Source organism: Populus trichocarpa, chromosome 3 (genome assembly GCF_000002775.5).
Source record: "Populus trichocarpa isolate Nisqually-1 chromosome 3, P.trichocarpa_v4.1, whole genome shotgun sequence".
In the NCBI taxonomy this organism is placed as follows: Eukaryota; Viridiplantae; Streptophyta; class Magnoliopsida; order Malpighiales; family Salicaceae; genus Populus; species Populus trichocarpa.
Window position 1 is genome coordinate 15494961 of NC_037287.2, and position 16777 is coordinate 15511737.

General features: G+C 36.1%; 4 protein-coding genes across 6 annotated transcripts; all 4 read left to right on the forward strand.

The window, feature by feature from the left end:
* The first annotated feature begins 757 nt into the window (after positions 1-757).
* LOC7497833 (uncharacterized) lies at positions 758-3238 on the forward strand. 2 transcript variants are annotated; one of them, XM_024597098.2, is made up of 4 exons: positions 758-1007; positions 1821-2012; positions 2112-2260; positions 2490-3238. In XM_024597098.2, the coding sequence occupies exons 2-4, from the start codon at positions 1887-1889 to the stop codon at positions 2530-2532; spliced, it is 318 nt and encodes a 105-aa protein (XP_024452866.1). In that variant the 5' UTR covers positions 758-1007; positions 1821-1886; the 3' UTR covers positions 2533-3238. The 2 variants fall into 2 exon arrangements, with proteins under 2 accessions (XP_024452866.1, XP_052307274.1); XM_052451314.1 differs by lacking the exon at positions 758-1007 and having other exon boundaries at positions 2490-2535; positions 2863-3238.
* A 1076-nt stretch (positions 3239-4314) lies between these two features.
* On the forward strand, positions 4315-7024 carry LOC7497834 (high mobility group B protein 13). The gene is made up of 8 exons (XM_024597096.2): positions 4315-4980; positions 5200-5322; positions 5420-5697; positions 5787-5958; positions 6047-6217; positions 6310-6398; positions 6481-6565; positions 6671-7024. The coding sequence occupies exons 1-8, from the start codon at positions 4513-4515 to the stop codon at positions 6800-6802; spliced, it is 1518 nt and encodes a 505-aa protein (XP_024452864.1). The 5' UTR covers positions 4315-4512; the 3' UTR covers positions 6803-7024.
* A 342-nt stretch (positions 7025-7366) lies between these two features.
* Positions 7367-12467, forward strand: LOC7497835 (probable GABA transporter 2). Of its 2 annotated transcripts, none has more exons than XM_024597097.2 (7): positions 7367-7807; positions 7895-8125; positions 8986-9083; positions 9931-10125; positions 10898-11028; positions 11353-11589; positions 11703-12467. In XM_024597097.2, the coding sequence occupies exons 2-7, from the start codon at positions 7983-7985 to the stop codon at positions 12090-12092; spliced, it is 1194 nt and encodes a 397-aa protein (XP_024452865.1). In that variant the 5' UTR covers positions 7367-7807; positions 7895-7982; the 3' UTR covers positions 12093-12467. The 2 variants fall into 2 exon arrangements, with proteins under 2 accessions (XP_024452865.1, XP_002303637.1); XM_002303601.4 differs by having other exon boundaries at positions 7368-7807; positions 9939-10125.
* A 1674-nt stretch (positions 12468-14141) lies between these two features.
* LOC7497836 (hydroquinone glucosyltransferase) lies at positions 14142-16190 on the forward strand. Its single transcript, XM_002303602.4, has 2 exons — positions 14142-15703; positions 15848-16190. Exon 1 carries the CDS (start codon positions 14192-14194, stop codon positions 15698-15700), a length of 1509 nt encoding a protein of 502 aa, XP_002303638.2. The 5' UTR covers positions 14142-14191; the 3' UTR covers positions 15701-15703; positions 15848-16190.
* The last annotated feature ends 587 nt before the right edge of the window (positions 16191-16777 follow it).

Here is a 16777-nt window from a genome sequence, read left to right on the forward strand (position 1 = left end):
TTTGTTTTCTGGGTTATTACTGTGGTGTCATATATAATCTTTTTCAATTATCAAAATCTTACATTTTTCTTATTTATTTTAAAATATTGATATCATATGATATATTTTTTTATTGACAAAAAAATTAACCATAGCACCACCATTTACCTAGTCATTAACTATTTGAAGTTGAAGAATTGAGCTAAAATATGATGCCAAACTGGAATTATATTTTTTGCAAATTAAATTAATTTTTTTTAAAAAAATTTAACTAAAAAAGTCTTTTTTGTTTATAAATAACCGCTGTTTTAAATAATAAAGTTGTAACTTTTAGTCAAAAATTTAATTTAATAAAAAGTTAAAAACCTTAACGTCTAATTTATTGATTCTAATTCATGGATTTTTCTTTATTGAAGAAATTAATTTTCATGTTTTTTGCTAAATAAATTTTTAATTTCAATGATTGTGATATTAAGTTATTTATTTTTAATTATTTATTCTTAAGTTAAGAAAAGTAATATTTTAAATTATGATTCAAAATCGGAAGTCAATTTTCATAAGTTATACTAAATAAAACCTTTATATCAAATTATCAACATATAGTAAAGTCAATAAAGATATGATATGGCTATAATCGGTTTTGTGTGATGATGTAAGTAACCAAATGGATTATTTTTTTTCTTATCTAGTTAATGGATAAGTTGGTAATTAAATGTTTGTAAATAATAAATACCTCTACTGTACCCTTCAATGTCGTGTATGATTCTGAGAAAACTATATTCTTACACGACAATAAATGTTTTACTTTTGCTCTTATGGTTAAAATCTCGCCATGTTATCCTCTTAAGTATGTTTTATTGTAAATTATCATCACATGTAAACAATTTCGCCATCTCTCTTCCTCTGTTTGTCTGTTGAGTGTTGCCTTCTCAATTTCGCTTCTTGTCTCATCCATCCCCCTCCACCTTCCTTTTACGTCACCGAATCCTTGCTCAGTTACCCCCATTGAAGTCTGAAAAACAATCCAAGTAAGTATTTTCTTATCTCCCTTCTTTGTTTTACACAATTTCTTGATTTATATATGCTTGTCTGTACCTGGGTTTTTCTTTTATTCCTTTTCCCATTACCTCCTTGGTGTTAACAAACCTTAATTAGTCAGACCGTGCATAACTTAACTAAGGGTTTTGCTTGTAATGTTTTTTAGTTTTGGAGTGACCTAATATAATTGGGATTATGATTTGGAAGTCTTGGTGGTGTTTTTTGGGATGAAAGATTGAGAATGGCCAGGGAATTGTTGGTTTTGGTATGAACATAGTCGTAAGCACTTTTATGAAGGCAGAGCTGTGGGCTGTTGAGATTAGCATGCTAATGTTGTTTCAAGAAGGAAGAGGTTGAGCTCAATTTTTTCTGCTATTTTTAATTCGGTTTTGTGGAGTTTGTAGGAGTGGCCTTGGTGATGTTTATGTGGCCCAGTTAGAGGCTTACTGGAAACTGGGAGGTTACTTCGAGTTGTCTGTTCTTTGATGTGTGCATGGTGCCGACTTTTTAGCAAATGTGAGTTTATGGCTTCATTTGGGCTTGCATGTAGTGCAAGTGCCTCCTAAAGGTTTAATTCCCTTTACTTAGGATATGAGAGCGGTAGCTATACTTTTATTTCATGAGGTATAATCTTAAAGAAAATGATATGAGCAGGCTCATTGCTGTTGCTTTTACATTTAAATAGTCATTTCAGGTAATTATTTTGCTAAATTCAATGATTGCCTTTTCAATGTGACCTGTGTTTTCACCTGTGCATATTTGTGGCCTGTCCAACGATTATTCTACTTTGTTTTGGTCATCAGAAGATCAAGGGATGCTGAGCTCATAGGTGTGAACAACCTGCTGTAAAAACCTCCACACTGTAAAAGATGATTCCAAAGCCACTGCGCACACTTGTAACTGGCACTGCCATCATCTTGGGCGGCGTACTTGCTCTCAACATCACCTCCTCTATTGCTGTTAATGCACTTCGTTTTGCCACTGATCTCAAACTGGTTAATTCAGGAATAAGAACCTTAATTTTACCATTACTATCATTATTTGTTTGAGAGTTGTCTTTCTGAATTCCTTTTCCTGTCTTTTTTTTTTAATAGAGAAGAGTTGCGTTGCCTTGTGGGGCTTGTAGAGGAAAGGGGTTTTACATATGCAAGCTGTGCAAAGGGAATGCTAGCATACACTGGTCACCTTTGTACGACCCTGTTGCTATCAATCCTTGCCTTTGCCCTACTTGTGATGGTAACAGGTTAGTTGTTGTTAGTTGTTGTTCGTTGTTTGTTATGCATAGATTCTTGGTTTGCTATTGGATTTGGCATCACTGCTTTAGAATTTACTTGGGTGATTGACTTGTCTGGCAATGTGAACCTGTGAAGTGCTAATGTGAAACTTTTATGTTGCAAGTAATTCTAGTTTTCATATTGCTGCTTATTATGCTTGTGCATTGCTTTGATTGATGGCTTTCTTATCTATTGCAGAGTACAGCGCTGTCTAAACTGCCTTGGGAAGGGCTACAATTGATTTGTAAGATGTTAAATACTGTTTGTACTTATATTTGAATGTCTCATTTCGCAAGCTTCTAGCCCCAACTGCATTAGAGGGTATACATCTCTATTTTCTAACCAAATGTTGCCATTTGTTTTATGCTTCTAGAATTGTTTGTGCCAGTTAAGAAATATAGGCAGACTAATAGCACTGGCATAGCCATCGATAAGGAAAATGACTGCTATCAGTATTGGGGATTACACCACTTTATAGTCGGGCCTTATCCATGCTGGTTATGGTTCCTTAAGTAGTTTAAACTGATATATTGATATTATCTAAAACAATGATATGGTGTTCCTGAAACAGGATCAAGTTGCTGAATTTTAATTCCAATGTAACAAGACTCGGTTCTCATACAGTTTTTTCATTCAAAAAGAAGAATTCATTATTTGGCTTCCGCTTTCACATGATGCTGCATTAAACGACTTGAACAAGTTTCTTTGTATTATTGAATTAACTGAGTTTTGAGAAGGCATCAACAAAAGCTGCTGAAAACGGGGTAAATCTCGGTGTAAGTAGACTGGTATTTGTTGTTGGGTTACTGCTTAGCGCAGTCCGCCTTGTATTTACCATGATTGCTGTTGCTGACCCTGGGAATCTGTCTAAGTTGTTACTCTCTCGTGTACTTCTCTGTACTTTTTATCTCCAAGTCTGTTCATGCATTGTTGGTGTTTATTCTGAAGATGATTCTTTCACTGCCATATTTCTCCGTGATTGACTTAACTCAGGTGGCCCTGCGTGTTTCTAATTTGAATATTCTTGCCTTGATTTTCGCCCATAACTAATATGCTGGTTTTATGTGCCCATCTCCATCTTAAGTAGTCTACCATGGAAGTCAGTTGACAATGATGGCTTAACTGCTTGTGAATACAACAAGTTCATCGGCCTTAATTTCAGTCACAGTAGCCACATATTTGGCTTTACCTTGATTTCATCAACATTATGACCGGAGCTAAGGAGATAATCAAGCGTAATTATTGTCCATGTTATAGTAATTTCTCGATCCCAGATGCCCCGGTTATCGACTAGACTATTCACATCGATGCCATGAATGGTGAATCTTTAATCAGAATCCATTAAGATTTGCACCTTTTGTATACACACACACACACAATGATAGACAACGCTATTAAAACTTAGGGGTCTGTTGAGGTCTGCATGTGGAATTATGGGCTTGCTTTTGCTAGGAGTAAGGGTTATTGAAGGGTGGGATTGGAGGTAGATTCTGCAGGTGTTGCAGCTGGTTTGAATCGGCTTGAGAGCAGGAGCTGGTTGATCCAAATTTCACAATTCATTTTTCTACAATATGAATAGATGATGTTCCATGTATTGAAAAATTGTTATGGCAATAATTTTAATGAAAACAATCGAACCTCCAATTATAAGCATGGCCTTCCCATCCAATTCAAACGGGTCTGTATATGTAATTTGTACCAGTTTCAAGATACCCAGATATTGTATGTGCCTCCAATCCCCTGTTGCCACCCCACCTGGCACTACACAAAGGACGTCATCAGCATGAAAGAAAGTGGGTTCGCATGGCTTCCATTGATGACCCTTTTTTAAACATTCAATATTATTGTGCTCTGTTCCACTAAAAACATGGAGACCAATTTCTTTCATGCTGATGACCAATTTCTTTCATGCTGATGACGTCAAACCCCCCCCCCCCAATTTCACAATCCTCTAATGGCCAATTTAAAACATTTACTTACACTTTTTATGGTAATTATTTTTTTATAAAAAAAATCACACAATCCCCTGTTACCGGTCCAATTACCCGTAAATCAGATTTCCGATTCCGGACCTCAACCCCCTCTTAAAAACTTCGACAACTGATTTGAAATTCAAAAATATACTAGCCGTTGCGCTCCTCTCCTTCCTTCCTATGTAAAACCTATCCTCTCTCAAATACCCTAAATCTCTCTCTCTCTCTCTCAAAATCGAGATTCTAGAATGGCAGATACCGCTGTAGCCTCGACAGTTCCAAAAAAATCAAGAAACAACAGGAAAGCTTTGAAACAGAAGAACCCATCAACAAATGAATCCAATATAATGGCTCAAAAGCTCTCTGAGACATCTACTGCCACCGTTTTATCTCCATCGGATGCTGATCCTTCAAAAGAAAACCATGCGAGTCATTCTCAACCTCGGTCTTCACCCAAGAAAGGGAAATCCAAGGCCGCGAAAGCGAAGCAGAATAAAGAGGCTTCGGCTTCTTTGTTTGAGAAAGATTTTCAAGAAATGCAAGAAATGTTGCAGCAGTTAAAGCTTGAGAAAGAAAAGACCGAGGTTTTGTTGAAGGAGAAAGATGACATGTTGAAGGCTAAAGATGAGGAGATTGAAATGAAAGGTAAAGAACAGCAGAAGATGAAGATGGAGTTGAAGAAGTTGCAGAAGTTGAAGGAATTCAAGCCCACCATGGTTAGATTTCTTGATTTTTCGTTTCTTGATTTCTTGTCTTAAGGGATCGGTGGACTGAATTAACGTTGAACGTTAGGTTTGATTTGTTAACTTTCTTGTTAATTTTTAGGTAAATTGTTGGTTTAAACAAAGAAATGCTATCTTCAATTAAGAAAGTTATGATTTTTTATGTCTTTAGGGTTTGAATTGATAGGTCTTTCGTTATGAATCTTTGTACAGACTCTCTCATTTGTTCAAGCAATGAATGACAAGCAGCAAGACAAGAAGAAAAAGAAGGGTGGCAATGAAATCAAAAGGCCATGCCCACCTTACTCACTTTGGTGCAAAGCTCAATGGAATGAGGTAAACAAAGAGATAGGGTTCTGGATTTCCTTTTAAGCTTTTAATTAAACATGCTTTGGCTCTTATTGACGATTAATTTGGGGTTTTTGCGGTGCAGGTAAAAAAAGAAAACCCAGATGCAGAGTTTAAGGATATCTCTAACATTTTGGGGGCAAAGTGGAAGACCATTACTGCAGAGGAGAAGAAGCCTTATGAGGAGAAGTATCAGGCTGAAAAGGAAGCCTATCTGAAAGTAATGACAAAGGAGAAGCGCGAGAGTGAAGCAATGAAGCTTTTGGAAGAGGAACAGAAGCAGAAGACTGCTATGGAATTGCTTGAGCAATACCTCCAGTTCAAGCAGGAAGCAGATCAGGAAGAGAACAGCAAGAAGACCAAGTAAAATCAGAAGCAAACACTCTTTACTGTCTGTTCCTTTACTTTGTTGACTACAGAATTATTAATTTGTTTGTTTTGTTCATTCACAGGAAAGAAAAGGATCCATTGAAACCAAAGCAGCCATTGTCTGCATTTTTCCTGTTCTGTAATGAGAGAAGAGCCGCTCTCCTTGCAGAGAACAAGAGTGTTCTGGAGGTGGCCAAGATTGCTGGTGAAGAATGGAAGAACATGACAGAAAAACGAAGGGGGCCTTATGAAGAGGTTTACACTTGACACAACTTACCCTTTTTAGCTGGGAGTTCAATTATTTTACTCGGTTTGGTTTCTTAGCTGCTTTTGAATATTGCAGGTTGCAAAGAAGAACAGGGAAAAGTATATGCAAGAAATGGAGGCTTACAAGCAGACAAAGGATGAAGAAGCTATGAATCTCAAGAAAGAAGAGGAAGAACTGGTGAAAGTCCAGAAACAGGAAGCATGGCAGTTGCTTAAGAAGAAAGAGAAAACTGAAAACATTATCAAGGTATCAACCTGTTGCTTTCAACTGTGTTTGTTGATTGCTATGCTAATTTTGGAGCCTTTCTGGTGGCTAAATGTGTACTTTATAATGTACAGAAAACCAAAGAGCAACGCCAGAAGAAGCAGCAGCAGAATGTTGACCCTAACAAGCCTAAGAAGCCTGCATCTTCATTCCTTCTTTTCAGGTATTAGCGTCTCTCACGAGTAGTCACACTTTTCAGTGCAGTTTTTGCAATTAAATTTACGAAGTTATTGTTTTCTACGCAGCAAAGAAACCAGGAAAAGTTTAATGGACGAGCGCCCTGGAATCAATAATTCCACCCTGACTGCAATGATTTCTGTGAAGTGGAAGGTAATCCATTTTGCAAAACCCATCGTTTTTGCTGAAGTAGTTGGTTTATTAGCTTACAAATCTGAAGTGTCTGATTTTGTAATATGTGTTTTACTGGGTTTGCAGGAACTTAATGAAGAAGAGAGGCAAATCTGGAACTCCAAAGCAGCTGAAGCCATGGAAGCATATAAGAAGGAACTGGAGGAGTACAGCAAATCTTTAGCAGCTGCAACTTCAAATGACAAACAACAGCAGTAGTGGAAGGCTTGTTCCATCTAATAGATGCTAACTCTTTTTGTCGATGATGTTCAAGTGTCTGGTGGTTGAACATCATTTTCTCTAGTTGTTGTTGAACTAGACTATCATTTTTAGGTTTGGTGGGGCTGCCTATATCAGGCTTGGCGTAATCTTTCAGGGCGGGGGTTGTTTTCATCCGCAATTGGTCGCAAGTTATGATTGAATCGAAATGTTATTTTAAAACTTGTAGACGACGACCTTTTCACTTCTCTGACGTCTTACCTCTCTTTTATAATTAAAAAAGAAGAAGAAGAGGCAAACCTTGTAAAAGTCCATAGACTTAAACAATAGTTTTGATTAGGTCCCCGGCCTTTTTTTCATCTTGATTAGGTCCTCAATGTACCAATAAATTCTCTAAATCCTCGTTTTAAATAATATGAAACCCATAAGATAGATCAAACTATATAAAAAATACAAGATTCTTATGTTTCTTTCTAAAATTTGATAAACAAATCTGATTTAGGTTTATTAAAAATTCGATCGCCTCTTTTGTTTTGCCATAACAAACATTTTGGGTTGCTTTGGCGTCTCAGTTATGGCACCGATCCAATATACCTGTAGCTTATTCTTTCACTCCTCGGTCACCTAAAAGGAAACTACCAAAATAACCCTACACAACAGGCAGACAAGTCTTCTCCAAGCCCAATTAAAATGGAAACTCCTACCCCTCTTATACTTCTTTCTGTCACCCATCAAAGAATGTGACATCCTCCTCTCTCCTCCTTGCATTCACGTCTATCTCCCTCTCCGGGCGACGACATGCCTGCCCGCTTCCTTTTAGCCTTGTCTCGACGCCTCCGACATTAACGTCGCCTCTTGCTTATCTCCCTGCTGCACCTTAACCTGCACGTACACCACAGTCTATATAACATTAATTAATGGCTCCACCTCCAAAACCTGACCCTTTCCCTGCAGACTCTCAACGTGAAGTTGATGCCGGTGCAGTCTTCGTCCTCCAATCCAAGGGTAAGTGGTCTCAAAAAATCTATATACACTTGGAGCCACTACTTTGAAGAAACGGCGAAGTTTTCATATTTTTTTATTTACACGCAGGGGAGTGGTGGCATGCCGGATTTCATTTGACGACGGCGATAGTGGGGCCTACAATACTGACGTTACCGTATGTGTTTAAAGGTCTAGGATGGGCTTTAGGATTCTTCTGCTTAACGGTGATGGGCATGGTGACTTTTTACGCTTATTATCTCATGTCGAAGGTGCTAGACTACTGCGAAAAGGATGGTCGTCGCCATATCAGATTCCGGGAATTAGCTGCCGACGTTTTAGGTAACTATCGAAACGGTAAAAGAGCTGCTGGTTTCGTTTTGTTTTGGTAAAAACTAAAAGAGGCAGTCAGGAATGACGGAAAATCATTAAAGATGTGCTTCCATATGAACGGAGGAATTTAAGTGTGCCTTTGATTTAATTTGCTGTTAAAAAATTTCTGGTTTTGCTTTAAATGTGTCATGTTTACATTGACCATGTCACCTAAGAATCTTAACCATTTGATTTGGACCCTCACTACAAGCCCTGCAATCCAATGGATGACATTTTCTTTTTTGTGCGTTTGTGTTTGATAGTGTGATTAATTATAGGAAGAAAACTTCAAATGGTGGAAAGTATAAAAGTTTTCCATGAATGAAGTTTTGCAAAGGAAAAGGAAATTGCACTTTCTACTAATGCCACTAAGAACTAGGAAAGAGATGACTTGAGGAAGCTAGATGTTACCTCCATTGGTTTATGAGGCCAAAGGGTAACTATAAAGTTGCTCTAAGATGCCTAAATACATCGACAACCTCTAAGTGGAGGCAATATGTAGCATGATTAGGCCCGTTGGAGACACAATGAAACGTCCTCTTCATTGCCAATACGTTCTCTCTTTTCTTTTACTTTCATTTTTGTCATTGATATGTCCACACAGTAATTACACGAAGCTAGAATTTTCTTATTAGTAATTGATTTGGTTTTACTTTTGTCATTGCTTCCCTTTCATTATTTTTCAGATTGGATTTGGTGTCAGCATTTCAAGTAGGGAAAATCAGCATAATTTAACTCCTTGTCAATCGTTTAAACTTTAAAGCATAAAGTTTAGACTAAGAACTAACGAAATTAACAAATCTGAGGTTTTGCCTTCTATTTTCTTGCAGGGTCTGGATGGATGTTTTATTTTGTTATATTCATTCAAACTGCCATCAATACTGGAGTTGGCATAGGAGCAATATTGCTTGCTGGAGAATGCCTTCAGGTGTTTTGTTTCATAATGCTTCTAATTATATTGCAGAAAACTGATAGAAGATGCACCCTTCCAATATAGCCCCATTTTGGTTATTAACTTTGACCAGGCCTATCTTTTTGTTACAATAGAGATAGGCTTATCTTTTCTGCCATCCAATTCATGCTTCTTTTTTCTGGCGAGGGGACTTGCGGTTCAGTGCATTCATACCACGTGTTGCTGTATTATCTTAACTGTATTATTACAGTCAATGCTTGGTCTGCTTCTCTTTTTTTTTCATAATCTGATATAAAAATTGGGGGTCAACATTGGCTGTGGTGGGTTTTGTCTGAATCTGGCTGTCTTCATTTCACACGATGACAATAGGAAGGCAGATCAGATTTGCAATCGAGATGGTGGACGAAGTATGAATTATAAGGCACCAGTGTTTTCAGTTTCATGCTATTTTTTACACTAGATCAGTCTATATTTATCACAGAATAAACGTTTGAAGACATTTGGAATTGTTTTGATCACCCAGCAAAAACAAAAAAGGTCATTGACACTTCCACCAAGTGATCACATATTGTGTTCTGAGCAAAATCAAAATATCACTGCTTATTTAGGGAAATATCACTTGAAAGTCGAAAGAAACTTTATTAATAATGTGCTTAATTTGGGACATATGAGAATATAAAAGCTGACACGAGTTCATTTAATTTTATCACTAGTTTTTTGCAGACTTAAATGATAGGTTCTTGGCAGACGTGTTGAAGTAAATAGCATATGGCGCCTGTTTGTTGTTCATATAGCTAAATAGAATCCTGGATTTTTCATGGTTGTGTTACTTAATCATTCCTTTTCCGATTTCCAATTTGAGTTATGAAGATCATGTACTCAAGTCTTTCTCCCGACGGACCCCTGAAGCTGTACGAGTTCATAGCAATGGTGACAGTAGTGATGATAGTTCTCTCTCAGTTGCCAACATTCCACTCCCTCAGGCATATCAACCTGGCTTCACTGTTTCTCAGTTTGGGGTACACTTTCATTGTTGTCGGTGCTTGTGTCCAGGCAGGTATATTGCATCCCCTAACCTTTCTTGCAATTTTCATTTATTTCAGTTGCCTGATCAATAGAATTTATATGATATAAAAACAATTAAGACTTTGTTTGAAATGCAATTCAGTGCTGTACTTGAAAGAATAAAATCAGTTTCAGTAAAATAGAGGAAGGTTCCTCTCATTTCCTGAATCTCAAGATTGTTACTTTCAATCAAAGCAGAATTGCTGGTTGCATTCTTTCAACTCAAATTCCATGAAGGAATAGAGACTTGTTGTTCATTCTAGCTGTAATCCATGACAAGTTTTCGGTTGTGGAGCTGTTGCAACCAGTGTCCTGTCTTTAAAACTAATCAGAACCCCTCTGCCACATTTCTGAAATCAAAGATGAATAAGATTACACATTGGTAACAGGGTAGGAAATAAATTCTAGGCCATCCCTCCTTTCAACATCTCACCAGTCACCACCATGCAACTGTCCTTTGGTGGGTAGGAGATGTGCATCTTGGGAAGTGCAACGTGTGGTTGAATTGGTGATGGGCCTGACATGGGCCAATTTTGATATGGAACCTGACCAGTGAACTGGCTAGTGATCCATAACTGTTGCTCCTATATATTAATTTCCAAGTTGCTTCCACGCAAAGGAAGTGGTTTAACTTTCAATGTGTTTCTTCAGTTCATTAAAGTGTGTTTGTTATCTTGGTGACAAACTAAAATGACCCGCAAGGAATTACTCGATCTTATTTGAAAATAAGAAATTGTTTTTCACAGCCCGCATTTGTTATGCAGGTCTGTCAAAAAATGCTCCTTCGAGGGACTATTCCTTGGAATCGTCAGGGTCAGCAAGGGTCTTCAGTGCATTCACTTCTATCTCCATAATAGCTGCCATCTTTGGGAATGGAATACTGCCTGAAATACAAGTAAATTGCAACTGATACTTGATAAATCCTTCTGTTGGCTTTTGAGCCTTGCATTTGTATAAAGACTCCTTTAACTTTCTTTCTATTTTTTAAAAGTGGAGAAAACATCTTTCTTGATGATCTGAATCAACTAAACAATAAGATTTGATTGATTTAAGTAATTGCATGATCAATCTTGCTGAATGAGGTGTGATTTATCAGTTATATTTAATCCTGTGTGAATAATTATTTGATGGAGGGATCATTGCATAAGAAACATGTGTAATACTTAGTATTCTTGATACATGCTTTTATTGATGCGATTCTTCTATGCCTTGAATACAGGCTACTTTGGCTCCACCTGCTACTGGGAAGATGGTAAAAGGCCTTTTGATGTGTTATACTGTAATTCTTCTTACTTTCTACTCAGCTTCAGTGTCTGGATATTGGGCGTTTGGAAACAAGTCTAACTCTAACATTATCAAAAGCCTAATGCCTGATGAGGGACCTTCCTTGGCTCCAACATGGGTTCTTGGCCTTGGTGTTATCTTTGTTCTGCTTCAACTCTTTGCTATTGGCCTCGTAAGCTCACAAATTCACTCTTCAGATGATCTAAATAGCCATTTCCCATATCCTTTTCCTTTAGTTTTAAGACTATCATATCTGTTGAGTTAACATTCCACCACTGTAAACAGGTTTATTCTCAAGTAGCTTATGAGATCATGGAAAAGAAATCTGCTGATGTGAAGCAAGGGATGTTCTCCAGAAGGAATCTAATTCCGAGGCTAATCCTTCGGACTCTTTACATGATATTCTGTGGATTTATGGCAGCTATGCTTCCTTTCTTTGGAGACATTAATGGTGTCGTAGGAGCTATTGGTTTCATCCCTTTAGATTTCGTCCTTCCAATGCTTCTCTACAACATGACCTACAAGCCGCCAAAGTCATCCCTCATCTATTGGGTCAATCTCTCCATTATGGTTGTCTTTACAGGTGCAGGGCTCATGGGTGCTTTCTCCTCTATGAGGAAATTGATTCTTGATGCCAACAAGTTCAAGCTATTTAGCAGCAATGTGGTTGATTAAAACTTGCAAGTAAAACGCATGGTGATCTCGCTCTCCAATGCCGCAGGTTTTATTAGTTGCCTCAACATCCAGAAAGTATACAGCTACATAGCAATAAGATGTGAAATTTAATATACACGGCAATGCAAGAAAGTTGAGGCAAAGGCATTTTAGCTTATAGCAGCAAACATAGTAATCAGTAGGGAGGACAATTTAATTCCCGATCATTATCAGCCGACCTGACTTGACTTGAATTCACGAGTATTTTTGGATCCAATAAATAATAAATAGAGTATAAATAATAGATAAATATAGATGTTAATCAAGGATATTTATGTTATTTTATTTAAAAATAAAACAAAAATAAGCTATATGCCCAGGGGGTGTTTTTGTTAATTCCATTGAGTGCATTTTAATTCTTTTAACTTGATTAATTAATGTTCTAATGCTAGCACATGCTGCTATAGGCATCCATTAGCGTCTCTTAATGATTAACTTGTCATTTTTTTTATGTTATTAAAAGTGTTGTTGCATTAATTTTTTTTTGGTGTGGTGCATGTTAATTGTAGATAGACGGTTTGTTGTCTGTAACTTTTTTTTTTTCTTTAAAAAATATATGTTGGTGGTTTTATTTTTTCCTGTTTCAATTTAAGTTTTTATTCTTTTAATTTTTAATTTTTTCTCTTGATTTTTTTTAATAAAAATTTTGTTTATTTTTAATTTAGCTTTTCAGTTATAAAGTTGTCATATATTAATTTTTTTCAATTCAATACTTATTCTTTTTATTTTTATTTTTTTTCTTAATTGTTTTGTTAAAATTTTATTGGTTTTCAACTCCCTTCTTCAATCAAAGTTTATTGTGTTATTTTTTTAATTTGACTTTTATTTTTTTAATTTTTTGTTAAAGTTTTTTTTATTCTGTCCTCCAATCAGAAATTCATGGTTACCCTCTCATTTATTTATTTATTTTTATTTTCATTGTTATTATTTTAATTTTATTTTTTGAATTTTAAATTTATTTGTGTAATTAATTTTTTTTCTGGTTTCATCCTTTAAAATTTGATTTGTTGGTGTAATATTAGTTATTTTAAAGTTATTTTCTTGTTTGATTTTATATTAGTTTTAACTCTTGAAACCCTATCATTAATTTATATAACTCAGTAGTTAAAATTTCACTATTATTATTTGGATTGGCGTGTTATGTTATCTAAATTATAGCTGTCAGAATGATTCGGAGACTACTTCTACAAATAAATTCTAAGTTGTTGGTAGGCCAAAAGTCAACCTCATCAATTTTTTAATTAAAATAATGTTTTTTAATTTTTAAATATTGATTCAATTAAATTTAAAATTAGATTTAGTTATATAAATAAAATCATTAAAAAATTTAAAACAATAAAGTTTTATCCAGTTAATATTTTATTCCTATATCAAACTTGAGATTATGAATTTTCCAAATAAACCCACTGAGCTATACTAGTCTCGACTACTATAATCTAAATTCTTGTTTAATTTTGCAAATTAACAGCATTATAGGATAAAACGATTAATACTGTTGTGATAAAAAAATAAAGTTTAAAGCTTTTATTCGATGTGTGTTTGTTTTTGAATATATATACTTTTTTTTAACAACACAAATAAAACACATGTATAGATGCAAATGTGAATCATTAAACTGACCTATGTACATGTACTAACTTTTACACAATTGCTATCCAGAAAAAAAAAAAAAAAAAACAATTTATAACATCTGTGTTCTTCAAACATATACTTGTACTTGGTGTGGTTTTTCTTTTTTTTTTTTTGAAATCGAGGTTAAATATTTAATTAAATTAAACATGGTAGAGTTAATCCAATCAAATTATAATAAAAATCCACAGGAGCGTCATTAAGAAAAATAAAAAATCTATGAAAACAACTCCTGTTAAAAATATACTTGGTGTGTTGTGTTTAAAGGACTTGTCACTATCCTTTAACAACATAATTAACAAATAAAGATTCTCTTTGTTAACAACAAGGATTTAAATAAACAACAAAACAAAAAGGACTCTCATTTCACCTTGTCAAGTTAAAAAACAAAACATAGCTAGAAAAACCCCACACATACCCTATCCTATCTTATGTCTTCTTGTTATCACTCTAAAAGCTTAACCAAACAGTCATCTCCCCTCGAGTCCCAGTTCACCGAAAAAACCACCATGGACAAGATCCAAGGCCAGGAGGCATCACCCCAGGTAGTCATTGTACCATCTCCAGGGATGGGTCATCTAATCCCATTTGTTGAGTTGGCCAAAAAACTCGTTCACCAACACAACTTCTCTGTCACCTTCATCATACCAAACGATGGGTCACCCATGAAACCCCATAGGCAACTCCTTCAAGCCCTACCCAAAGGAGTATCCTCCGTCTTTCTCCCTCCAGTCAACTTCGATGACCTCCCACCGGACGTTTTGATGGAGACTCGCATCACACTCAGCTTGACTCGGTCTCTTGATGCTTTACGTGACTCTTTGAAGACTCTGACGGACTCAACTAAGGTTGTGGCTTTGGTTGTTGATTTTTTTGGTCCTTTTGCCTTTGAAATTGCTAAAGAGTTTGATGTTTTGCCATTTGTCTTCTTTCCGACAAGTGCTATGCTGTTGTCTTTGTCCTTTCACTTGCCTAGGCTTGATGAAACATACTCCGGTGAGTATAAAGATATGACCGAACCGGTCAGACTCCCTGGTTGTGTTCCGGTTCAAGGAAGAGATCTTGTTGATCCGGTTCAGGATAAGAAAGATGATGCCTACAAATGGATCCTTCATTTATGTAAACTATACAATTCGGCTGCTGGAATTATGATTAATAGCTTCATTGATCTGGAACCGGGTGCTTTTAAGGCTTTGATGGAGGAGAATAATATTGGTAAGCCTCCAGTTTACCCAGTTGGGCCGCTAACACAGATCGGTTCAACCAGTGGGGATGTGGGAGAATCTGAGTGTTTGAATTGGTTAGATAAGCAGCCAAAGGGGTCAGTGCTGTTTGTCTCTTTTGGTAGCGGTGGGACTTTGTCTCATGCTCAGTTAAATGAATTGTCCTTGGGTTTGGAAATGAGTCGCCAAAGATTTCTTTGGGTTGTTAGGAGTCCACACGATGAGGCTACCAATGCCACTTACTTCGGCATCCGAAGTTCTGATGACCCTTTAGCCTTTTTGCCAGAAGGGTTCCTGGACAGGACCAAAGGGGTTGGTCTAGTGGTGCCTTCTTGGGCTCCTCAGATTCAAGTCTTAAGCCATAGTTCAACTGGAGGGTTCTTGACTCATTGCGGGTGGAACTCAATCTTGGAAAGTATAGTTAACGGTGTGCCCTTAATTGCATGGCCGCTCTATGCAGAACAAAGAATGAATTCAGTATTGCTAGCAGATGGTTTGAAGGTTGCATTGAGGGTGAAAGTGAATGAGAATGGGCTGGTGATGAAAGAAGATATTGCAAATTATGCAAGGAGCATTTTTGAAGGAGAAGAAGGGAAATCGATAAAGAGCAAGATGAATGAACTAAAAAGTGCTGCCACAAGGGCTTTGAGCGAAGATGGGTCATCTACAAAGTCTCTAGCAGAGGTGGCCAGAATCTGGAAGGACCATAAAAAGTAAGAGGTAATGTTTTGCATTAGTCTTCAAGCCATCAGGTGTTTCACTGGATGATGCAATCCGTTTTATGATTAATCTACCTATGTTGAATTGTTAATTAGTAATATTATGATTTAGTTAACTATTCATTCAAAATACATTACTTTTCAGCTATGCAACCAGTCATTTGCCCTGAGATTTCCAGTTGCAAAAGCTAGAGGCGTAGTCAAGTGTTCGAGTATTAAAATCCTGTCAACGTGCTTTGCATTTGCCATGTCCCTCGAGGAGATTTGGGGCAGTTCATAATTATGACAGGCATTATGTTGGTTTGGGCCTTGGGGATTCTACGATTTTCATCCTAAATTATATGTTTTTTGTCTAAATATTCCTCTGAACTTCTGGTTTTGTTTTCAACTTTAGTCTCTTTACCTTTCATCTATCTTGATTGAGGTCTTTAATAATTTAAGGGTGTAATTGAAAAAACTTAATGAATCTCAAGAGGATGTTGCAAACATTCTAAACTCTCAGTATATCACAAGAATAAATTGGAAGTAATGAAAGAAAGTTGGAGGATTAAAAGTGAAGATGATTTGAAACTTCAAGGGTGTGATTAATAGAATTCACAATTTGGGCAAAAAATTGACATAGCCCAAAAATCCTAGGGATGGTGTTTTTTTTTTTTGTAGTTTTTCCCCTTATTATTCCCCATTACAGATGTCTCGAACCATTATTCTTTGAGTTAATCGTAATTGAATCCATGTAATCTATTAAAATTAATTAATAAATTCTAGTAGTATAAAAAATAATTAAATAGTCATTTGATTGGTGTTGATTATCCTCAATTCATTTTCTTTTCTTCTCTTCTCTTTTCCTTCTTTCTTTCTTTCTTTTTCTTTCGTAAAAATGTATTCTATCCTAACTAAACTTCTCGTTATTAAACGGATTTAAATATATAGGAATTAATATATAATTTTTGAAATCATGAGATTTAATTAATTAATTGGTTGATTTTCTTAAACAATAGTGATTAAGCTATAGTTTGCTCTACTTCCTTTTGGACACTAACTTCCCTTACACAAAAAGACTCGAAAGCCAGAGAAT